At 46.7% G+C, this 25,135-nt stretch overlaps 1 protein-coding gene across 3 annotated transcripts in view; it reads right to left on the reverse strand.

Moving 5' to 3' along the window:
* LOC142583056 (glycine receptor subunit alpha-2-like) overlaps positions 1-25,135 on the reverse strand; it is a 208,713-nt gene that overhangs the window by 130,681 nt on the left and 52,897 nt on the right. Inside the window, exon 2 of one of the 3 annotated variants that reach the window (XM_075693327.1) lies at positions 18,815-19,306. In XM_075693327.1, the coding sequence (XP_075549442.1) occupies positions 18,815-18,936 (122 nt within the window). In that variant the 5' untranslated portion in view covers positions 18,937-19,306. Of the gene's footprint in view, positions 1-18,814; positions 19,353-25,135 lie in introns of those variants that run through there. The other 2 variants (XM_075693328.1, XM_075693330.1) reach the window with 2 other exon arrangements.

Here is a 25,135-nt window from a genome sequence, read left to right on the forward strand (position 1 = left end):
TGAATAGAGAGAGTGCTCTAGCCACACGTAGCCAGAAAGTCCACCGCTGCAAAATTGGTCCGAAATTAGAGGCGCCGTTTGTAACGCACATGCTGCTTCAGGTGTGCATGCACGCTCCTCGCGAGAACGTCGTTTCGATTGGCTTAAACGACCGGTACCATGGCGTGTTCAGTGCCATTAGTGCGAGTCCTGTCGCACAGTTGTGGCGCCTCATGTGATGAGACAACGCAAGGAGGGGTGCAGAGGTTTGGATATATGACAAAGATATTTCCAAGTGTGTACGCAAAAGCGTCGATTTAGAGGTAGCGCGATTCGACGGTGCATTATTTTCTTAGCGTGTTTCCACTTTGCGTGTATAATCCTAATACATTGCCGACCGGCCCAATATTGTAATCCGTGCTTCCTAAAGGCAAGATGAGAATACTTCTTATCTAATGTCTACAATGCCGAAAATCTGGTTCTATCGGTGTGCACCGTATGGAGACTGTGAATTCAAATGATAGATGTCATGGCATAAATTTTCTTGAGCTTGTAGCGACTCGACTATCGCCTCTATAGAGCCGGCGAAGAAGACGGCTCACGTACGTGTAGCGCGAGAATAGAACATGCTAGCGGGCTCGAAATGAGCGGCCGCAGCAACTGCCGCTCCCGAGATACCGTGGCGCCATAGTTAGTCGGCCTAAATAAATCGCGGCTACGGTGGCTGCCTCCTTGCGCCGCCTCCCACAAATTGGTGACCCGGACGACCGAGCCTAGTCATGCCAGCGTCAGCGCACCGACTCTGTCAATGTGAGTGACGTGGCCTCACGCGGTCCGGCATACGTCCCGCGGTTGTAGGATGTCCGGGAATTCTACACCGACATGCCGGACATCTGGTTCATTCAACTGGACAGCCAACAAGGTTCCAGGCCCCGAATTCTACGGACTTGCGGGCAGCCGTCTTTGCTCACTACGTAACCTCGAGCGCTCACACTCGCAGGCACGGCGACGCCACAAGCACCACCTTCGCGATGCATTCGGCGGCCATCATAACCCTGATGCTGTCGGCGTTCGAGATTTCACCGCAAGCAGCAGCAGGCGAGCCTTCCGATCTTCTGTACTCACACCTTCTGCGGATGCGTGGCCTACCGAAGTTTTACAGGAGCCGCTCTGCCATCTGGTTACTTCACCTCGATAATCACTTCTACGTCAACAACGCGAGTGACCAACACTTGCGCTATCTACACGCAAGTCCCGAGCTGCCAGACGACTCCCACATGCAGGCCCGGGCATCTACGAGAACCTGCGACAGGTCGCGATTTCGCACTGCCGCATCACTGTGGCTGCGCTTCGCTCACAACCTACGCTGCCGACGCTGCCTGGTACATCTCTTGGATTGCATGAACCCACCGCTATCAATGACGACACCATCTGCACACTTTACCTGAGCCCCTTGACCTGGACTTTACCATTGGACCTTATTTCAGTCGCGCTTCGCACTAGAGGATGGGATCCCTGTAGCGGCGCGACTATCGTCTTCCAGAGCCAACGAAAAAAGAAGACGGCTCGTGTGCATCTAGTGCGAGAATAGAACATTCTAGCGCGCTTAACTCAGCGGCCGCTGTACCTGCCGCTCACGACATCCCGTGGCGCCATGGCTTGCCGGCCTAACTAAGCCGTGGTTATGGCGGCTACCTCTTCGCGCCGCCCTCCACAAGCTCCATGTGGAACTACGCTGTGCCGATCACTGTGTTGTCCAAGGAGCCGCCTGTCGATAGTGATGACATTTTTTCTTATCACGAGCAGTTTGAGTGGAAGTTGGTAGCATGTGTGCGGTATTCGCGTCATGCTTTTGTGATCTTCAACTGCTACTGTGGGCAACGAATGTCGACATCTGTGCTCGACCTCGCACGTGAATTGTTAATTTTTTTTAAATGCGTTGATTACTTCAAAAAGACCAAAACAAGGGAATTGTGTTTACAACAATGGGAGCTTGAAAGTGCTATAGCACAACACTTTGTAAGACGTGCAAAGCGAAAGCCCACGTCCAGTTCCTATCTATATATACATAGAAACTGGTAGTCTTAGTAAACCTTCAATAAACTGAATTCGACTATGTTAGTTGCATTTGAGCTTAAAAATCTAAAGTTTATCTATTGTACACAGAATATATTTTATTTCAGCCATTTCAGCCAGTACATCAGAAATGCGCTCGCTATTATGCGTGCTTATTCCTTTTCTTTTCTTTTGTTTTTTTAATGACTTTCAAGGACAGGTTGTCGCCTTCACTGGCGCTAGATACTTCTCTCAGCAGGACAAACAAAATAAAAAAGCACGAAAAACATGGAAGAATGTCGAAGACAGTAAAATATAACGAGAAATTCGACACACAAGGAAAGTCATGCACAGAAGAGAGTAAAATGGCAGGAGAGACGCATACAGCTCCGCAAACAAGCGAAAATCCGCAAAAGAGTCCAAAAAAAAAAACACGTGCAGGAAATTGAAATTTTTGTATACAAGTTGCGTGACGTATCTACACATAGCTACATTTAAAGGAACGCATAACTACATAACTGAACAAAACAAATTCAAACGGGAACAACACATAAGCGACCTGCGGTATTTAAATAATTGCAGTATAATAGGTTCAGGCGGGAGCATTTCGGTTTAGCCTTTCTCTGAGGGCAGACAGCCCACTTATCGACAAAGGCAATCAGAACGCACGAGCCAAGTAACAAGTACCACAGCCGCGTGGGTCACGCATAATAAAAAAGGTCAGCCGGCAGCGTTTGCCTCCGACTTCAATGCCTTCTTGAATTGGTGCCAAAGGCAATGCTTGCCAGGACATGATTAGATCAGCTTCGCGCCGCGGCAACTCCCTAAAGAAACACGACCAGCCACTCGTCGGCTTCGAGTGCTGGTTCAGAGAAAACGGAATGTTTTATCTGAGTTTTTTCTCGCTTCATCTTACCCGACCTGCACGAGACGAAATACAATGTTCTCAAAGACATTGATCAGTTGTCCTAATTACCTCGCACGCGAAACTATCCGTAGGGAAGAAAGAGTTAATTGCTTCCTCTCGAGCTACTTAAAGAGGTCACGGCAATGTGCTCTAAGGGAATTCTTATACTGGAGGAAAAGAAGGGCGGGGAAGGTGGGGGGGAGTTGATTCTATCGCGACACCGCACAGGAATTTTGTTCACTGAGGCAAATTAATATTGAAAACAGGGAGATTGTGTTGATTAGATGAAAAAATTATGCGCTGCCTATGTTTCGTTTTCCCAAGTGAGCGCGCTCAGCACCTTGACACGGAAAATTTGTGTCGTGGTTTCGATGCAATGCCATGGTTTCGGACGCGACATGACGTCATCAGGAGAGCGAAATGTGAGAAGAAAAACAGCCAAAGTGCTAATTGAGAGTAGTTCTTTAGTTTATTCATTTATTTATTCCCCATACCTTACAGAGCTATTAAAGGGTATTGAGTAAGGATGGGGACAGTTACGAGAAAAAAGAAAAAAGTTAGCATCAAACAAGAAAGGTAACAGAACAAGGAATCCAAATAGAAGAGCTACTTGTATTTTTTATTCCTTATTGAAGTTACGCGGCATGCTCCAATTCTAGTGACGTACGTTTTCTATCGTTTCTTTTTTTACAGTTAGCTCTGTAAAACGAGCAATGCCAGATTTGAAATGTTCTGGGAGTATTTTCAAAGTTAGAGGACCTGGCATAAAACCTGCAACATATTGCCTAAAGTTTAAAGTTTATTAGCGTTTCCATTCCTACACATCTGCCAGGGAAGGTGTAAACACACCTAAATATGACTTATTTCTAGTCGTTGTGACATGCCATCTTCGGGTTTTGCAGATAATCAGTGCTAGATATGAAAACGCCACACGAAAGGCGAGCACATACGCAAGGCAGGAAGCAAGCACCGCTTCCTGCCTTGCTGCGCTAGTTTTATCATAGACGAGGCTTAATTGTGCTTCTTGGACGAGACGTCGTCCGAAGCGATGACAGACGACATGCCGCCACTTGCGTCGAGCACGCCTCTTCGCAGTGCGTCTCGCAGGGACATATTGTAAGGCCTGCAACGTAGCCATGGAGACGTCCGGTTCCTGTTGCTCCAAGAGCGAGCCAATGGACTCCGACAACGACTACACCGTAGTGGAGGGCAAGCGACTGAAGAGAAAATACCGCAAGACAACCAAAGACGTGAGTGAGCAGGGCCCCAACGGACCGCCTACTCCGACTTACAGGATTGCTTTTGTGCCGCTCGACGTTTGTAAGAATTTAAATTCTGTGCACAGACAGATTCTTATCACCTACCTTGGTAATGTGGCTCCGTAAGGAATTAACTAAGGGCGTTTCAACACCATGAAAAATGTAGTCACAGTGGAAGTGGCGACGTAGGCCGCCCTAGAAAAATTGAAAACCGTGCGCATACTAGGACACATAGAAGTCCGGTCGTTCGTCGTGCACAGTGGTCGCACTACGGCAGGTGTTATCTCCGATGTAGTGATTGACATCAGCGACGAAGAGCGACAAAGGCTTCTTTTTTCAACAGTGAAGGTAATCGATTTTCACCGCTTCGGTCGCTCGACGAGCGTCAAGCTTCTTTTCGAGGGAGACACGCTACCTGATCTTGTCAAGGTGGGCTACCTGAGGCACCCGGTGCGTCCTTATGTGCCCCGACCATTGCAATGTCACAGGTGCCTAAAGCTAGGCCATGTCAGCGCTGTCTGCACAGGCCAGATGGCATGCCTTCGCTGTGCCGGCAGCCATGACGTATCTTCATGCACAGTAAGACAAACGAAGTGCTCGAATTGCGACGGACCCCACGAGGCGAATTCCAAGGATTGTCCTAAACAGAAAAAGGAGAAAAAATACTGAGCCAAATGAGCAAGACAAACATGTCCCACAAGGAGGCGGCAGCGTCAGTGCAACAGCGAAGGAGACGAACGCGTCGTCGGCGTCGACAAGCTGTAGGTCCAGACGAGAGCTTCCTGGCTCCAATTCCGCAGGTCCAGCAGAAGGTAATTGAATCGGCATCGATAGATAAACCATTGCTTCAAGCGAGCCGCGCAAGCCCGGAACCGTATGTATGGCCACGCTTACCGCCGCGCTCACGGGCCTGAGACTGTCAGCGCGAGCAAGGACAGTGCACTCAGATATCGCCATCTGATTCTGTCATCAAAGCCATGCTGCGACAAATAATCGCCAACCTGCAGCTGCTACTGTCCGGTTTAAATACGCCAGTGGCGCTAACAGCGGCAAAAATTATGAACGCTATAGACAGTCTCTTCGCTACGCTGCAGTAACTTATACCTCTGCTCGCGAAGATGACTGTGCTGTGCTCTGAAGTGTACACGTACGCATTACACAGAAACATTGTGCTGTGCAGCCCTCATCATATTCACCATACCACCACCATCCTTCCTCTTCACATCCTATCTCTGTTATTCCCCAAACCCATTCCCCAGTGTGGAGTAGCAGGCTAGAGGCATTTCACTCAGGCCGACCTCTCCACCTTTCTGCCATTAAATATTATCTCTCTCTCTACGCTAATCTACTCGTACTCGGCGACATCTAACAATTAAATGCAAGCTTCGCCCACACCTCGCTGCATCAGCCCTCCACCAGTACCTCCACGTTCAAAAACATAGTTCCCTAGTGGCATGGATACTGAACATTTCTGCCTTCACTGTGACATCAGAGAAATAAGCTAATGTCATTGGGATGCATATCTAAGAAAATATTTTTAATATTTTTTTAATTAATAGGGGTATAATTGCTTTCTCAGGTGTCATAGTCTAAATAATCACGCGACGCCAACTAGCCCAGCAGCTATTCCTCCTTATAGAGTCCTGTGTCTACTCTTATTCTTGGGCCAAGCTCACAAATATTTTCTTTTGTCAGTGCTTTCTCTAGTTTATATTCTAATTTGCTATTATGTACAGCGTCCAGATTGCGTGTATATCACTCTCACGATCAATTACAGCTAGATCGACGTTCTACAAATTTGATTTGGAGCTGGTTTTATGGGGGAGAAATAGCTTTATTTTGGAAGGGCATTATTTGCCTCATGCCAGGCACATTGCGGTGGGGAAATAGGATCCTATCTTGGGGCTTCGTTTCGGGCTTCGTAAACAATTGTGTGATTGAACCAATGTCACCCAGAACAAAAACACAATGCCCAACCCATTAGGCCACACACGCACGTTTACTTCTTTCATGCCATTGCCAACTAGCTTTGTGAGCCGATTGCCACGTGCACCAAGCCACATAGAAAAAAAAATTATGAAAATGTGGGAGAATTTGCGCCCGCCAGTTTTCAATTGGGTTGCAAGCACAGAAATGAAAAGCTCGAACATTCAACCATATCACTGTCTTTCGCGGGCATCCCGTCGCACAGCATCATGTCGCCTATAAAAGCGAGAGCACGCCAAGTTGTCCCGTTATTTTCTAGTCGCAGCTAGCACTTTGAGGTGCTGTGTCACACCACAACGGCCTTTGGGATCGGTTCAGATTCCCCAGGCTTGCGCTGTGTAGACAGTGTAACATTGTAGTGCCTTTCGGGATCAGTGCAAGTTTTAACGGAACAGGTTTTACCGTTTTTTTGTTCACCGGGGTAAAACGTATCAATCATCATGCTGCCGCTGTTGCCATCGCGCTATCATCGCCTAAGTCATCGTGGTCACCTTGCTGCTGCCTTGATACAGACGTTCACTTCCCACTAGTTGCTCGTCCTAAAAAAAAGTATTTTGGTACACTTGGTAATGGCTCTGCAGAATCCCAAACAACGCTCTGTAGCTGCAACTACCTGCAAAAGGCTTCGCATCGCATTGATTTGTTTTGTGCGTGCCACCTGCATATTTATTTTGCTTTATTTTCCTAGAAGACAGAACACGTTGGCTTTCTCTCGTACGATGTACTGCTACATTTGTTCCAGCGAAGTGTCTGCCTACGCCATTCCATTATTTTTCACTTTTATGGCATCCCAGTTGAAGTATGGAGATGCACGGACTTGCGAACACGGAGGGAACAGGTGAAAGGGCAACCTTGACGTGAAACGCAATGCTCCTCTCCGCCCAGTACGTCAATGCTGATTTCATCGCTGAGGAGTGAGAGTCTGAACAGAACAGCACCTACCAGCAGAGGACGGTTCATTCACAAAGTCACAAACAGTCGTACACTAGTCCAGTTGCTTTCAAGAAGCGCGTTAGTGCTTCACTGACCTTATGCGTAAAAGAGCTCTTCAACCAATGTTTTAAGCTCTTTCGAGAGCGATTGGTCGTACAAGCGACGGAGACCAGTGCGCCGATCATAACGTTGACCAACGATGGACGGAGAGTGGCACAGAGGGAGCCTCGCCGACGCATCACACACGAAAGAGCTGCATGCAGCACTACTGGCAATTCTAATGAGGAATAAATAAGTGTTGGCAAACGCGGCGCCCAACCACACGACACAATGAAGCTGCTTCGCGACAGGGAGTCCGAGAGGCAGGCGAAATCGCAAGTCACGGTTCAGCGAAAACAAGGCAGAGTTGGCGAAATCAGGTGTGTTCCATTGTCCCAGCGTTATGCAACGACCAAGTGAGTAAAGTTGCAGCACCGCATCAGTTTTCAACAGCCCACACGGATATTTTTGGGGAGCCGAGCACACAACTTCATCTGCATTATTGTTGCTGACAATTCCGCAATGGCGCTACAATCATTGAAGCATGCACAGGATGAGGCATGCGTATGCTGCAGCGAAAATCCGGAGACCACTCGTCACGTCCTAATGGAATGTGAAGGAATTCACCCGGTGAGACCCGTAGGTATCGTACGCCTTCCAGAACCGCTCGGATTTAAACTGAACGCATGCATCAACCGGTCAACAGTAGAGATAAGCAAGAGACGTTTAGAGTATTGGGGGAAAAAAAAGCAGGAAATTGATTGATATGACCAAATCCGTTACAGGCGTAGATAGCGGTACAAGTTAGAGAAGTTTTCGGGAAGAGAAATAAGACTAGGGAGATGTATAGAAAAACGCTAGCATGAAAAGCATGTAAAGCACACCTGATTAAATCAAGCAGGGTACGTGAATATTTATCACCACCACCTTTCAAAGTAGATGCTAATAAATCATCATCATTATCATAGAATGTCACGGTGGGTAGCCGTGTCACGGTGGGTAGCCGGTGGGTAGAGAGCTCGGTGGGTAGCCTATCTAATTTTATACACACAAGAGCTCGTAAGAACCATGGCGCCGGGCAAACTGCAGAGTTTGTAGCGGTGCCTTAGAATCACAATAGTCCATCAATTAGCCCATCAGCCGTTGAAGCAAGTAGTCGTAGCCACCTGGAAGACCCACGAAATGTTCTGCTGCTCATATCGTAACATGCGAAAGTCTGACCTGTAGAGAAGGAGCTTGATGGGATATTCACTGCTACGATAGTACTTTTAAAACTGGTAGAAAAGTGCATGTAGATATGTACATGCGGTCAAGGTAAGACCTACTTAAGAAAGATAACAGAGAGAAAGAGAGAGAGAGAGAGAGCTGCTTCGGAGTTTATGGCGATGGGTCGCAGGAATTCAAAGACACACATAAAGTCGTCAGGGACATGACAATGCAGATGTTGGGTGCTTCTCAGGGTTGAAGCAGGATGGTTACTGGTTACAGCACCGGAGAAGGTGGCCCCTGTCTCCTTCACGGGCAAATAAGCTAAGTGGCGCGATGATGGCCATGAAAGCTGTTGAATGTGCCTTCTGAGCGTCTCAACGGCGATATACGGGGTATGTGTGTGTGCTCCTGTGCAAGACCAATCGCTGCAGGTGTCGTGGGTGCTGTCGCTGATCCCAGAAAGCCAAGACAAGTCCGAACTGCCTGGGATTGTATGCTTTGTAGTATCGGAAGTTAGTGAAATATGTTCAGCAAGACAGGAAGACTGTAGCGCAGAAATCCGAGTAAGACAAGCGCTCTGAATATCTATAACATAGACGGTATAGATGGTCTGCATGATTTTCTGCGATGTACATGATTATTTGATTAATGGAAATTAATTTCTTCTTTAGGTAAGAAACGTGGGCATTCCAGGTATGATCGCCATAAACAATAGTGCATAAGAATATGTAAGGCTTCCTGTACGCAGGTGACTGACAGTGAATACATACGGAGCGAACAAGGCGTCGGCGTTCACCGCGCACATCAGTATAACTATGTATACGTCGCAAGCAACCTTTGCACCAAAATTAACAGCGATTTCAAGCTTTCAACAACTTTCATATAAAGCGAGCGCAATGACATGGCGGCGTCGTTGCAGAAGCAAGCGCAATCGTGCACAATTTTCGGCACAAACATAATGGCTAGCGAAGTTCCCGCGATTTGCATAAGCGTGAATTATTGCTCTTCAGTTTTGTTCAGAAGACATTGGATTTTCTCTTGCATGTGTCTGCTTTCTCTGAGGTTATCAGTGAATTTTGCGTTTCACTACTGCGCCTGAAATCTCCGGCGTAAATTGCAAAATAAGTTAAACTCTTATTCTCTTTTAATAGTGTAAGCTATTTTACAGTGTATATCTCGAAGCATCTTCAACTCGAAGTCAAAATCTGTGATTCTTAAGGTTGTCATAAATTATTGCTGGAGAAAAAATGTATGTTTAGAGATATATACAAATAAAGCGAGTAGCACAGGCGTAACAGCAGCCAACATGGCGAGGGGCAACTTCTACTTCCTCTTCATCAGTGCCGGCCTTATGCTGCAGTCTCCTTCTGTTTCGCGGCGATATGGTTGTCGGTCAGTCTTTCAAGCTGTCTTGAGGTCACTGGGGACCGCAAACCATTCAGGCTCCTTATGCCCAGATAGGAAGGAATAAAGTCGCTGCCATCAATTTAAATACCTAAGAGCTATTCGACTTTGGCACTTAGTCTATGTGACACAAAGGCCCCAAGCTCAAACATCTTCTATAAGTAGTTTCGTCGACATGGTAAGGCAAGATGATCAAAAGCAGGACAAAAGATTAAGGGAACGAACAGTCAGCATCACACTTGTCTAAAGGCGTCAGTCGATAGATTGGCCGTAATGCTTCGCAAAGAGAAAAAAAGCCGACGCCACCATGAGACCACTCTATGTCATGCCGCACACTAGGTTCATTCGCTGTAGGACAAACAAATGCGGAACCTAGAGGGATACCGCGAGGTATCATCTGCATAAGGTGGCACAGTCCGCAGCCAGCATCTCGAGCACTCTGGACAAGTGTAAGTCAGACTGGGTGACACGGATTCCGTACGAGTGTCGGGTTTCGTGCGTATATTTGATGATTTGTCCTGTCAGTACTTATGCTGTTTGCTGTATTATGTCCCCATACCAACACGTCCCGCTAACGACCATTCTGTATATCCTACCGAGAGAAGTCAGACTACCGTCATGCAAAACACACAGCTAGTATTGGGAAACAAGATGAACCAGAATCGTGCGTTTGGAATTTGTCCTTAAGCGTTCCCTTCTTGGATGCCGTATACAAGAACACCTTGTAACAGATGTTGCAGCTTCTTTCTTGACGAGCCACCCCTCACAGTTTGTTCGCAAAATAGTCCACTCATTCATTTTTTATCGCTGGACTTTCCTTTGTTGAAGCATCGTGACATGAACGGCAGTTTGTACACTACAGAGTCCTCACTTACCAGGACTCTGTGGTGTGTGGTTCTGCATAACGCAGGTAGGCTGGCGTGTTTTTTCATGCACTGCTCACATAACGCAGTCTCACACACTGCCGGCATTGAAGATACCTTGGAATATATGGTTGAATGACATGACAAAAAAAAAGCCCCCTTCTCATGTGATAGAATGCATTAGATCCTGAAGACAACCTTTAGAGAACGGAAATTACATTGGTGAAATATCTCGTTACCATGGTTGCCATCATGGGCACGTTGAAACCATGGTTACCAGGGTGGCGAAGTTCGCCGTGTTGGTAGCTGACTGGACTAGGACCGGGATATCATCAGCCCTAGAAACGGAAACACCAACATCGTATGTAGCGACAGCTCCCGTTGTTGCGTTTATGTCGTGCGGAAGTTTAGCACGGCCTTCGGTGACGCCAAGCTCCGTAACGTGTCGCAGTGTGCACAGTGATGTTCGTCGTCGATGTCCAGGGCACTCTTTCGTAGTTAATTCTTTCTTTTATCTCATTCGCTACGGAAGCCCTAGGTCGGACTTGGATAACCTGGCGATTCAGGTTCCTCGTGTTGCAAAAGAAAGCAAAAGGAACAAACAAAATAATGTGGTGCGGTGGAAACCAGGTTGCCTTCACGATTGACATACTTGCCGGTGGGAGAAGGAGAGCTGAGAATCCTCCTCTTCGCTTTGTGCTTCACCATAAGCACGAAACCATCGTTGCTTCTATGACTCCTTGTCGTGTACACCTTAGTGCTGTCCGTGACGTTGCATCTAGATCGTCTGTTTGCTTTCCCGGAGCCGGTCGCCGGAGACCATGAAAACTATAAGAAAGCGCAAAACGGAGGCCGGTTTCATCACCGTCCTGCATAGAGCGATGACCTTCCGGGCAACGAGTTAATTTGTCGAAACGCCAGAAGACAAAAAAGGCGTCATCTTTGGCTGCTTGCCCTCGAAATGGGGCACATTCCCATGATGAGGTATTGGCAAATAGTATGAGAGGAAGAGAAAGGGGAGGCGGGTAGGTTAACTAATTGCACCGGGCTTCGCGTCGTAAGGGAAGATTCGTTATTTTGAGGTCCCTTTCCTCTCAGAAATGATGATGAAATGAAAGAAGAGAAAAATACGGTGTGTGAATGTGGTTACCTCCACACACACGCAGAGAGACAGAGAGAAAGCTTTTTAGTGTGTAAGAAAGCTTTTGGGCTGTAAAAAAAATAGCCGATTCCATAAACGTCTATGTGGTAACGTTTTAAAAACAAGTTGTATAATGTTGGCACACGTTTATGAGAGGCGTATATAGCCGCTTGCTTATCACTGCAAATAGGTGCACGACTTTATCGACAAAAAATAACAGGAATTTAACAGGAATAGACTTTTCCCGGGAGCTGACCAAACGCTATATGTTGGAGAGGTTCCAAATCAAAATGATATGAGTGACGGCAATCCGAGACGCCATTCGTCTTCGCAGTACTTTACTGTTTATGTTGCGCAGCATATTTTTAAACCATGGCAGCTAACGCAAACAAACCAAATGTGCTGTTGCTGCAGCAGTTGGAAGAAGAAGGATCAACTACGCTGTCCCGAGCATGCAGCAAGGCGTCCTTTAAAACGGTCACGCTTCGTCTCTACCCATTCATAACGGCCACATTCGTAACAGTTGAGCTTTGACCCTGCCGCCCGACTTCCAAAGTTTCATCCCCTTTTCCTCACTGCCTCCTTTTTGTTTTCTTTTTCGGCTAGTGGTCTTTAGACTTTCCGCGCTCTCGTGTCAGAGGGGCGATAAATCTTGCGCTGCACCAGCCGTCTAAGCGACTGTCGCCGACAAGACGGCGTGTTGCGGCCCTTCGGTACCACGTATAGGTTGCACGTACGAAGGGCACGGGATGCGAAGGCCAGGGTGTTTCCACTAAGTTTCGGTGCGCGGCAGAAATAACCGCGGCTGATGCAGGCGCGGAGGTGAGCTCTGCGCCTCCTGCCGGGTGCGTTCGGCAAAAAGACGAGGCGCGAAGAGTGACACTCTTCGATGAAAAGAAACAACACGAAACGAACAGGCGAGGTGTCGTCACTTTGGCTCAGAAAGTTTGCTTCGCCGGGGTACGAACCGCGGGACTTTTCCCGGGAAAGACCCAGTCGGTCACGGCGTTCCATGCACCGCCACGTCCCCTTGGTTGGCGCCTCTCTCTGTCGAGTGCGAAACGACGGAAAGCGAACCGAGTTTAGCGAAAGCATTATTCATTCAGGAGCAGCGACGCGCGGTTCAAGAGTGGGGCCAACCAGCTTTCGCGAGAAAGCACTCGGTCGGCTCAAAACTGGAGCGCGCATCCTGACACGAGGCCTTCTTCGAAATGACTTTTTTTGGCCTACCCTGTAAGGCACGCCTGAGGTAGGTACGGCTGACCAGAATGAGTTCATAACAGGACCACGTTCATTGTGCGCGGTAATCCGGGGCAGACTTCAAAGATATGGTATTTTGCATTCGGTTCTTTTTCTTAGCCTTTTTCTCTTTCTTTCTGTCAGGTAATACAGAAAGAACAGGAAGCATATCCGCGCTTACACCAGCCGGAAGCTTTCGCTAGTGCGCTGTCACTCTCGACAAAGAAGGAGAAATGCTGATGATATTGCAGCTATTATATTTATTGTGTGTCATTCTGATTGCGATATTTAACAGCAGTGTTCTTAATATTACTTTGTGACAGCGAAAAAAAAGAGAGCAGGGCTTGAGAGAAACGCCCCTTTACATTGGCTATTGTGAAAGAAAAATCACTGTGTTGCAAACGTTCGTGGTGACGTCGATATCAGAATTCCATGTGTTGCTGCTCAGCATGGTCAATAAGCACAGGCCTTGAGACAATCGGTTTCGTAAACGACTATTTCCAGAGAAATATGCAGTGTAATGTCATAATTTTTATCGTGGACATCCAACTGCAACTCCCTTAAGTCGAACATCCATATTGTGCTACGTGTTTGCTTACTTTCCTGTCTTTCCTTTCAAGCAACAGAACACCTTCAAGTGACCTCAGATGATCCACAGATGCGACGGCAGGCCCTGAAAAGTTGACGATCGTTTTGAATTGCCGCGCGCGACAATATTGCATGTATTCGCGGGCTTCCTTGACGTTCGGAAAAACACCTTTATGTAGCGCGCACTGACCAACAGAAAGCTGTATGGGGAGTTTTCCATGTTGCTCTATAATTTTCTCATTGACACTTTTCATCTAACTAAAATATTTGAGAAGTTGATTATTTAGTTAAGATAATTCTATAATTAGGCGGAATGAAAAAAAAATAGTTTCAGTATCGCCAAGCGACAGCAAACAACATTAACTTGGTTATGTCCAGCTACGTGGCATTTCGATATTTTTAGATCTTGGTGTGCGATAGTTGGGACACCGCGTATAGAGCCGCTAACATTTGTAAATGCGAAGCCCTTGTCCTCTTTCTTTCCCTGTGTCCCCCGTCCCGCTTGGCGCTGAACCACACAGTCTGGCGAAGCGTGGTTACTATTTCTCGCGTTACACGTCTGAAAGACATAACACAGTTATTCTGGAAGTACGTCACCGTTCAGGTTTCGGTTGCTGCGTCATCTACGCGCTGAACTCAAGCTGCGCATTAAGAAAGGCGATGAATGCGTCACATCCCAGTGCAAATATACAGGCGAACAAGTGAACTTAATACGTGACACGCTTTCTCGGGGTAAATGTAAAGCACAGTCAAGAAACGCCTACACATAAAAAGAAAGATAAAAAAATTAAATTATGGGGTTTAACGTGCCAAAACCACTTTCTGATTATGAGCCACGCCGTAGTGGGGGACTCCGGAAATTTCGACCACCTGGGGTTCTTTAACGTGCACCTAAATCTAAGTACACGGGTGTTTTCGCATTTCGCCCCCATCGAAATGCAGCCGCTGCAGCCGAGATTCGATCCCGCGATCTCGTGCTCAGCAGCGCAACACCATAGCCACTGAGCAACCACGGCGGGTTAAGAAAGATAGGAAATAGCTTATTTTAATTTATGAATGCGGCTGCGGGCCAGTTAACATTGCTAAAATTTAAATATTTAATTATGACGTTTTGTGTGCTGAAGCGACGATTTGATTATGAGGCACGCTGTAGTGGAGGACGCCGGAAATTTGGACCAACTGGGGTCCTTTACCGTGCACCTAAATCTAAGTACACGGGCGTTTTCGCATTGCGCTCCCATCTAAATGCGGCCGCCGTGGCCGGGATTCGATCCCGCGGCCTCTAGCTTAGCAGCCCAACACCATAGCTACTAATCAAGCACGGTGGGTGTTGATATTGCTAACGCGTCTCTAAACTGTCTTGCGCCGGGAGGAGTGCTGAAGGCGAAAGAAGCGCGGACTTTACTGCCTATTCTGATGCGAGTTTTTAAATGTTTGGTTTCTCAATTATGTGTTCGGCGAACGCTTTTGAATGGTGGGTGGCAGTAAGGGCGCAGTCTCTACAAGTGCTAATGTTACAAGTGGCTATAAAGCGAGCTGTATGGAGCGAGAGTATGCAGGGGTTGAAAGCCATACGGTTCCGCTTTCTAAGTAATGTTTGTGGGTGCGAACAGGAACCTGACGTATAGATATTTTTATTAGGCGCAAGTGTATGTGACGCAACTGTGGTGCAAGACTGATTAAACGTAGACAGGAAAACTAATGAAACAATTCAAGCGTGGTGCCTTTGTACGATGCATTCTGGACAAAAGAAAATTATTAATAAAATAGCCTTTCTATCAGGAACAAATACCAGCTACACGAGGACTAAAGGATTTTATTAACACTAGGGTGACTGCTTGATAACTAGAAAAATTCCACTCGGCTTTCTCAGACGTATAGAACACGATGAACTTGAAGCATAGAGCGAATGTGCATTGTGTGAATGTGAATGTGCTTTGTGTGCACTGATCATACTGTACTTTGTATGAGCATGTAGAAGTCGACCTACTGACATCTATGCAATGACACCTCAGCAAAAATAAACTGTTCTACCGAACAGCTGGCCTCAGGCCATTTTATATACAAGTCCATGCTAAAGGCCACAAAAGCACTTCTTCACTTCGTGAAAGATACTGGATCGTACGAACGCTTGTGACAGCGGCGATTCCTCTACGACTGACTCTTTGAATGACTGACGATTATTTTTCTTTTCTCTCCTTATCTATTCTTCTCCTTTCCCCCTCCACAAGTGTAGGGTAGTCAACCAGGCACGTCCTTGGTTAAACTCCCTACCTTTCCCTCTCCATTTCTCTCTCTCTCTTCCCGGCAAAATTTCTTTTTTTTTACTTTCTGCTTTGTATCGCTGACGGACACAAGTTTTTGAGAAATATTTAAGAAGAAAAAACCGAGAGAATGAGTCCAACAAATTGTTTCACATTTGGCGATCAGTACGTAATGTAGATGTCTAGACAGGTATTCTTCCCTCTTTTTGTCCTAACATTATAAGGAGTACGCTGATAGCTTTGTTCGCTCCATGTCTTGTAAACACCGTCTCCGCGCGAAGCATATATTCCTTCAATGGAACTTATTTGCGTAAAAGTTGCTACGTGAGTCACCCGCTCATACGTAAAATGGTTCACAGAACTGCTTTTATCTTCTAACCGCTGTGCTGGAGCATGTCGTTATTTGTCAAACATAAAAGCACCAAAACAATAAGGCGCCGATCTTTTCAGGAAAGAAGAACTAAAAAAGACTTGTATGTGAAGGTAAGAACATGTTTCTAAACGAGCGTCATTATTTGGTAATCAAGTCAACGTTGTTCTGAAGTCGTTGAAGAAGCACTGTGTCATAAATGTCATAAATCGCTCGACGGAACTGAGAGCTGGTGTTCTGCTTGTAATTCGACATTCCGTCCCGTGTCATTCTTCTAGATGTCACGTGACAAAACTAGCAAGCGGCCGTAAGAGAGCGCAGTCCCGGCAAGCACTCATTCATTTCTCTAGCGATGGTTTTCCAGTAGATTTCAAATTACTTGCCGCAATCAAGAACTCGGCAACCGCTGGCTTCTTCTCTATTCGCCCATAGTGCATGACCGTAATTATTTGAAGAAAAAAAAAGCAGGCCAGCAAAATAAGGTGTTCGTCTTCACTCTGAAAGGATGCTGCTGACGCAGTAAATTCGTTTATAGTCGAAGAAACCCACTCAACGCTGTTTCGACGCGATCGGAAGCCGCTCTCGCACGCTCCTTTCTGCAAAGCCTAGCATTTTACTTTTCCACTGTTGCCATTCTTTTGTACATTCACTTTTATCGGGCGGGTGTCTCAAGAGGCTTTTATCAGTTTTGATGCACTGTGAAGTGCCAGCCAACGACCGGCTATTCGCAAGCACAATGGCAGGCACTAAACTTCGATGGGGGCGAAATGCGAAAACACCCGTGCGCTTAGATTTAAGTACACGTTAAAGAAATCCAGGTGGTCGAAATTTCCGGAGTCCTCCACTACGACGTGCCTCATAATTAGAAAGTGGTTTTGGCACGTAAAAGCCCATGATTTAATTTTTTCGGCACTAAACTCACCCGCAGATCAGTTCCACCGCCGGGACACAGGAATGCAAAAAAATAAAAGAGAGGGCTTTTTATTATTATTTTTGTCTTCAAAAGCCAGTCCACAAGTTGATTCGTTCATTCATAAGACTTAACGTCCCAGGAAACGTTCCGAGATATGAAGGATGCCCTAGTACAGAGCTCAAGAATAAGTTTTTAGCACTCGGGGTGCTTTAACGCTCCCCTAAAGCCACACTGGCAGCATGTCACCTCTGTCGAAAAGTGGCCGCGGCGGTTGAGAGTCGAACGCATGATCTCGTGCGCACCAGCCGAACGCCACAACCACTGAGCCACCGCGGCTAGTTTCACAATTCGCCTATCATCGAGTTTTGTTGACATTATACCTCCGATAAATTGGCGTCACATAACACACACAGGTATTTGTGCTCAATTTTCAACCGTCTCTTTTTTTTTTTACAATTGCGTATAACGTAAACAAGAACTCTACGAAGCTTAAAATTTCTCTGTGCGTTTTGTGATACAGACAATTGAAAACACAAAGCGGCCCCCACAAAGCGTTGCGGTAGCGCCACGTCGTTTAATAAGAGCAAAAATCCGAGAACACCAAAGTATTTTTTATGAGTTGTAAATGCGAAAGCATTAATTTCCAATTGGACGCCGCTCAGCGGTCCTTCGAATAAACTAATAGAATAGAATAAATAATACCTCTCACATTTCTTTAGAAAACAGTATGCCGGAAACACATCTAAACATATGTCACACACGCTAAGGCCGCCCTGTAGCACTCGATCTTTTTTTTTTAATCGTGCACTTTAATAATTGTATAGGTGTCTGCCCTCAACTCTTGCCTTTTCCCTGATATAAGGTCAGACATTTGGGCGAGTTGGTACAGATGCATGATTGAAACATACAGCGCAACTTTTACGCTGACCGTAGGACAGGAAGACACAAACAAGCGTGTTTCCGTCCCACGGTCTGCGTAAAAGTTGCGCTGTACACTTCTATCATTTTCCTTGACAAGCTATGGACAAGACAGTAGGAAAGATTTCAGCATCGTTTTCAAAATCGTAAACACTTGAAGTAGAAAAGCGCGCGAGCAACAATTCAGTTCTCTTATCTGAGCGCCCTGCATCGGATCAGCTACAAAACTGCGGTCAAGGAAGTAAGCGTTATTCTTCATCAACGCACCCCTTCAACGTACACTCAATATTGTCAGCTACTTGGCAAATTGAGTGCGCTCTGAAAGAATAAAAACTGGCGACGAGCAGCTAGCGAATATCCACGGTGTCTCGTTAATTTATTTCTTTTTTTTAATGCTTGACTTTGTGAAGGCCTTTCTGCAAGAAGAATCGAGTACTGCGAATCTTTCCAACGAAGGACTTATAGCAAAGTCACGCAGGGAAATAAATACCAAGCAGGCCTCCAAGGAACTTAAACACCACTGACCTGCCCCGTTATAAGGTCAGTGTTATTCTTGACGTTTTTAACCACACGGTGGGTGTAACAACCTCCGCACAGGCTACAGCAAAACACTTTAAATTAGTAGCGTGTAGGTTTTACGCACATGTAGCTTTCCATCAGCAACGTAATTAACGTGGCTCAGCTGAGCTTCCTGACAGCTTGAAGAGATCACGCCCGCGACTGCGCAATCGTGGCTAGACGACTCACCCAGCCTCCACTGCTCGGACCGCGGGCAGTACCCCGAAGAGCAGCTGCACTGCAAGGCAGGAAGAACACAGGGGAAGCCACCAGGAATTCGGTTCCTTCCGTCCGAGGCTTTCCCACCTCATGGCTGGCAGTTCACGCAGCTCCCGCACCTCGAACCGGTGACATCAGAAGCAGCCGTGAGATCGGCGCCGCTGCCTGTCCGTCAGCGACGATGCGTTGCAGCGGAAAGACAGGTCTTGAACTTCGCGACCTGCGTCGTGTTTTGCCGACGACAGGCCAACTGTGTGTGCGCGGCCTGTTCGCTGCTGGCGGCCGCAGTAGCGGTACTCACGCCGCTTGTATATGACCGGTGCCGCGGCAGGCAGCAGCTGCGCCTCGCGCTAGTCGTGGTCGCAAAGGCGTGCGCGCGTCGTGGCGTCTGCCGCTCGACTCCGGCCCGCGTGCCGGTCGTGCCTCCGTCGCCGCCGGGTCCAGAAACTCCGGCGCTCGAATCTGCGACGAGAGCGAGAGGGTGCGTGAGAGGGAGCCTCGAGCGAGAGTGGAGAGAGCGCGATAGAGACGGCCGCTTTAGTCACGTGGCTCTGGCTGTCGCTCTCCCCTTTTCCTCACCGTCCTCCCCCCCCCACTCGCCTCCTCCCCCATTTTTATTCGTTTACTCTCGGCGTGCGGTTTGGACTCTCTCTCGGGAGGCTGTCGGTCTCACTTTTACTTTTCCTATTGAACTAGTATTTACCCTCTTAAAAAGGGGGCGTGCCTACTTTTGCCCTGTATTCATTGAACTGTAGACGCTTTTCGCTGCCAGGAGGCGTGGAAACGTTTAAGGGACGGTGGTGAAGAAGGAGCGTCGACATGCTTGGCGGCGTCTCCGTCAAGTTAGAATGCGTAAACAAGAGCTAACCAGTCGTTCGGAGTTTGCCTTTTCCTTTCGCTTGCCCACGTGGCGCTCTCGTTGCATTCCGCGCCCACAGAGGCGCGTGTGCAACACAAAGCGAAGTGTAACGGTTCGGTGCGTCGGGGTCTAAACTTGTAGCGGAGGAAGTACCCATCCAACGGCATCGGGTACTGACGCTATCTTTTGTTTTTATAACGCTCGAAACCCGACTCGTCTGGCAGAGACTAATGAGTGATATTTCTGTACACGACAGGTCGGGATTGCAGTAGAATAATAGCGTGTTCTTGTTCATCTCTTCTTAGCAGGAGTTAAGCACCTGCAGGCACTCGCGCAGTGAGCTTAGGGGTTTGATTGCCCCGCTCTGATAAAATGGGCCGTTAGGCAGACTGAGCTAAACAATACGCGAAGCGATTCGAGGAAAGTACAGTAGACATTTCTGTTAAAAAAAAGTAATGAAAACGTACTTTCCCAGCTGAAATTCCGATTGGCTACACATATTTAGGAAACTTGAAATTTAGTAATCTGAATTAAGCAACCAGAGTCTGAACGTGAGGCTACAGCAGTTCTAAAAATTGGGGAAGAAACTTTGTCACGCTATTTGTATTACGCTAGCTAATATTGTTTAAACTAACATACTAACATTGTTTAAATGGTCGCGCTACTCTCTCTAGACCGTCAACATGAACTGGCACAACTTTCTCACTTGCTCGATATGTATCAAGCCGTCATTTCACGGAAGGTTGCAGGAATTAATTTTAGCCTGGCTCTTCTTTCAGATACCATACACGCGTTACATCTCGTCCTAAAATTTTTAAACAAGTTCTTGCCACAAGTTCAGAACTCCAAATTGTGCTGTAATTTTTCAACCATATTGTCATTTCGTGAAACGCGTACGTCTGAAATAGGCGCTCAGTGTGGGAACTTGTGAATATTGAAACGTGCTATCTTTGGAAGCGTACATGACACGAACTGCAGAGGCAGTACTATCTCATACGTGTACTACAAAAATTTAAGAGCTATTACGCACGTCGACCGCGATACATCTTTGATGCACGAAATCCCTGAAAGTGAGAGAGGTAGCTATAAATAATTCAAGCCCCTGTAGTCCACGGACAAAAGAAATAGCAGGACTCTACCTAGTAACACTGTAGGAGTCATTGAAAAAAACAACCAAGTTCTTCCATTACGGCGGTGATCAAAATAATAGCAAACATTCAAAATGTCAAGACACAAAAATTTTGCCGTGTATCTGAGCCACTTTGCTCATACTTTGTTATTGTAGCGAACCCATTATATGTCCCCATGAGGCAGAACCGCCGGCATTCTTCGCAACGAATAGTAACAAATACCATCATCAGCGTCTTGTAAGTTAAGTTAGAGTAAGGGGACCTAAGGAGCAAATTGAATGAAGGTAAACTATAGTGGATTAAGGTGGATTAAGGTTGGTACAAATTAAGGCAAGGTCAATTAAAGTGACTTAAGGTTGGTACAAGTTCGAGCAAGGTGGATTAAGGTCGAGTAAAGTGAAATAAAGTGGATTAAGGTTGGCTCAAATTAGAGCAAGGTGAATTAAAGTCGGTTAAAGTGGCTTAAGGTGGGTTAAGGTGAATTAATTTAAGTACAAATTAAAGCAAGGTAGATTAAGGTAATGTTGTGAAGGGCGCATGACAATGCATGACGCAGCGTATCATGAACATAACCAATTCATTAGAGAAGTCATAATGTTTTGGCATTCAAATCACGGAAGAATACGTAAGTGTCAGTTTTTAAGCATTAAACCTCCCGTGCTCTTAAATATAGCTCACTCCTCACAAATCTGCTCTGATGGCATGCCCAGGAATTCTGGACATCCGATTAGTTTCCTTTTTCGCCACCACGTGGTATATCCACAATAAATATTTGAAATTCGCGCCGTGACCTATGCCATGACGCAAAACTAAGGAAAACATAATAAAAAGAATCACACCCTGAGACTGCTGCTTCACATCGGTGCTTCACGTCAATACGAGCGCGCTTATGTATCAGCCTTATCTTGAAGACAACCTGCTACTTGCTCGACCGGCAACGAATCGATGATTTTGCTAGACTTGTTGCCAGACAGCTTATTAGCATTCCGGGTGAGATGTCTGGCCAAGATAGCGGCTCCTGCAAAGCTTCCGTTGGGTTTCCTTTCTCCGCTGTTCCTTTTTTCTTATTATATCTGAACTACTGCGGCCGCGGGCTTCCGTATAGTTAGCGTTATGTTTCGTGGGTTTTCTATAGAACCGGTGTGATGCAATAAGAGGAAGCTTTAGCTCGCGCCTTCGATGCCGGCTGCTCAAATACATGTAAAACGCATAAATGATTTTGTGAGAAAATCGCTCAACCGCGCAACCGACCTGAATGAGAATTGTTGCATTCAAGAGAGAACGGTAGATCACAGTGATCGCTGCAATAATGATTTTGATTTAGGCCATGACATTATTGACAACAATTATCAGAAATCGATAAATCCGAAAAAAGAAGTACGAACTTTACAAATCCGTTAGTTAGCATCAAAAACTGATATCACACCTCTATAAACTGTACCCCTTGGAGCATCTGAATCGGACAAATTTGATGCATAAATTTATAACTTATGTGAAATTGTTACAATGCTTGTGAAGATTTTTGGAATGCCATATTCAGGAGTTAGTGGTGTATTTCAGGGTGGCATACAATATATCATTTTTGTCCGCCATAAATGAAATATTAGGTGCAATTTACAGAATTTTGATACCGTTTTTAGTTCCTGAGATACAGAGTCGTATACTTCAAGTATTAATTCTTGAAATTTCGCATTTTCCTAGAATTTAAAAAAGCGGAAGCTAAATAAACATTCGCTTTCTCAAATCTCATTTTAAATGCTACTTTTAAGTTCAACATACCTCACGAATTGCGGTGGAGTCTTTGTCAGAAGAAAGTATTGCTCATTTCCCATGTAGGAGCAAAAGCTTCCCGTTAAGTTTGGTTTAGAACAATATTTTTTGCAGAGAGAAGAAGCAAGACGGGTAGCGTATTTGCATTGTGGCGGCCGCCCTTCGATGGGGGCGAAATGCGAAGACACCCGTGTACTTAGATGTAGGTGTACATTAGAGAAACATTGGATTCCCCCACTACGCCGTGCCTCATAATCAGATGCTTGTTTAGGCACGTGAAACACCATAATTTAATTAATTTATAGAATGTACAGTAATTTACAGTAATTTACAAACCCAAGCATACAACAGCCTACTCATTGAAGCGTTCACTTCTTCAGATATAAGCTCGTGCTCATCTTCCTTAGGGTTGTGCAGAGGTGCGCAACATATTTCCACTTGGCATGGAAGCGCCGTTGCACTGCTTTTTAGGCAGAAAACGACTGGTAGCGTTTTAGGCGGCAGACCTGAACGACGTTATGGGAAGTCTGGATGGAGCGAGTAGTAGGTGCGACCGGGGACATCTCGTAGGTTACGTCAGTTACCTGACAGACGATCCGGTGAGGGCCGGAGTAGCGGGACATTAGTCTTTTCGAGAGGCCGAAATGGTTGGGGGGGGGAGATACTCCCCTCCCCCCACCGTGACAAGATCCCCGGTAAAATCAGCGGCGTCCTGCTGACGACTGTCACAAATGCTTTTCCGCCTGTTTTGAGAAGCACAAAGGCGACGGTGAGCAACTTGGCGTGTTTTTTGGGGCTCAAGCAATTACATCACTTGTATACAGAGACACGGACTCTTGAGCGGTAGGCAGTATTGAATGAAAAAGCAGTAACGGATCTCGGCCGTCCAAGTAATAATATGGCGAGTAACCGGGCGCGATAAATTTTCCGCGAATGTGACAAAATAGAGAGTAGTATCCTAATCACGATGGTTGTCAGAAACACACATGGAGAACTTTGCCGTTATTGTTCGAATAAGTCGCTCCGTAAGACCGTTCCTCTGAGGATGGTATGCTGTGCTAAGCTTGTGTTTGGAAGAACAGGAGCGGAGCAAGTAGGCCACAAATGTAGAGAGGAAGGAGCGACTCCTGTTGGTAAGAAGTCGACGAGGAGCACCGTGGTGAACAACGATGTTCTGCAACAGGAAGTAGTCTACGTCTGTTGGAAGGGCTCTGGTGAACGCGAACAAGGTTGTATGATCAGTTACGACGGAAATACACGTGTTGCATCAGTCAGATGTGGGGAAAGGTACCAAGAAGTCTACACCAACGCGATAGAAGGGTTCTGTAGGAACGCCAACAGATAGGAGTAAACTAGCAGTGAGCACAGACAGCTTCTTCTGGCGTTGACATCACTCACAAGAAGCGACGTAGTGGCGGACAGATTGGTACAGACCAGGCCGAAATAATCGTCGCCGGACACGGTCGTACGTGCCGATTCCCCGAGGTGACCAAAAGTTGGCAGATCGTGCAGCTTGGACAGAACAGTGGTGCGAAGATGCCAGGGAATGACCAGCGCCATCTAAGATCCACTAGGGTACATGCTGTGCCGATATAGAGTACCGTCCTGGAATAGGAACATGCCAAGAGAAGGATCACATGAACTAGGTGTGAGCTTGTCCATGATACCACGTATGCTTGGATCTTGGCACTGTTTGGTAGCGACGTCAGCGAACCAGATAGCGAAAATACAGAAGCAACACGTGGCAGGAACATCAGGAGCATAGTGTGGATGGTGGTGCAAGCAGTTGGAATCTTGGTGTAAACTCGTACAAGCAACTGTGTGCGTGTATTCCTGTACGCGTAGCGCCTAGTGAACTAGGCGATCGGTAGGTTCTGTGAGGGACGAAAGTCAGCAGAGCGCATGGTGTTCTGTGGTTAATGTAAAGGGCCGACCATATAGGTAACGGCGAGATTTCGCCACTGCCTGGAGAAGTGCAAGTCACTCACGTTCAGTAATGAAATAATTCCGCTCAGCTGGAAAAAGTAGTTGGCAGGCGTAGGCAATGACGCAGTGGGGACGTCGTTACGTTGGCAAAAAATGGCACTGATTCCATGAACACTGGCAGTAGTGCGGACTTCTGGTGGAGCTGGTGAGTCGAAGCGCGCAAGAAGGAGTGGAGATCTTGGGAGAGAGATAAGCTTCGAGAAGGCAGTTGCTTGTTCAAGACCCCAAGAAAATGAAACGTCTGCCTTCAGAAAAGCAGAGGGCGGGTGCCTTCCGCAAAATCGGGCATGAAACGGCGGAAGTACGAGCACAGTCCGACGAAGTTGCGGGCATCTTTACACCTGTTGGCACGGGAAACTTCCGTACGGCACGAGCTTTGCCTGAGTCTCGGCGCGCACCAGAGGAATCAACCGAGGATAGTAATTTGACGGCGTCCGAAGTGACATCCAGACAAATGAAGTTGAAGGCCAGCATTGCAAAAAGCAGAAAGAACGAGCGAGAAGCACTCCTGGTGCGTGGAAAATGTAGGAGCAAGAACGACGGCGT

This window comes from Dermacentor variabilis, chromosome 5 (assembly GCF_050947875.1).
Source record: "Dermacentor variabilis isolate Ectoservices chromosome 5, ASM5094787v1, whole genome shotgun sequence".
In the NCBI taxonomy this organism is placed as follows: domain Eukaryota; kingdom Metazoa; phylum Arthropoda; class Arachnida; order Ixodida; family Ixodidae; genus Dermacentor; species Dermacentor variabilis.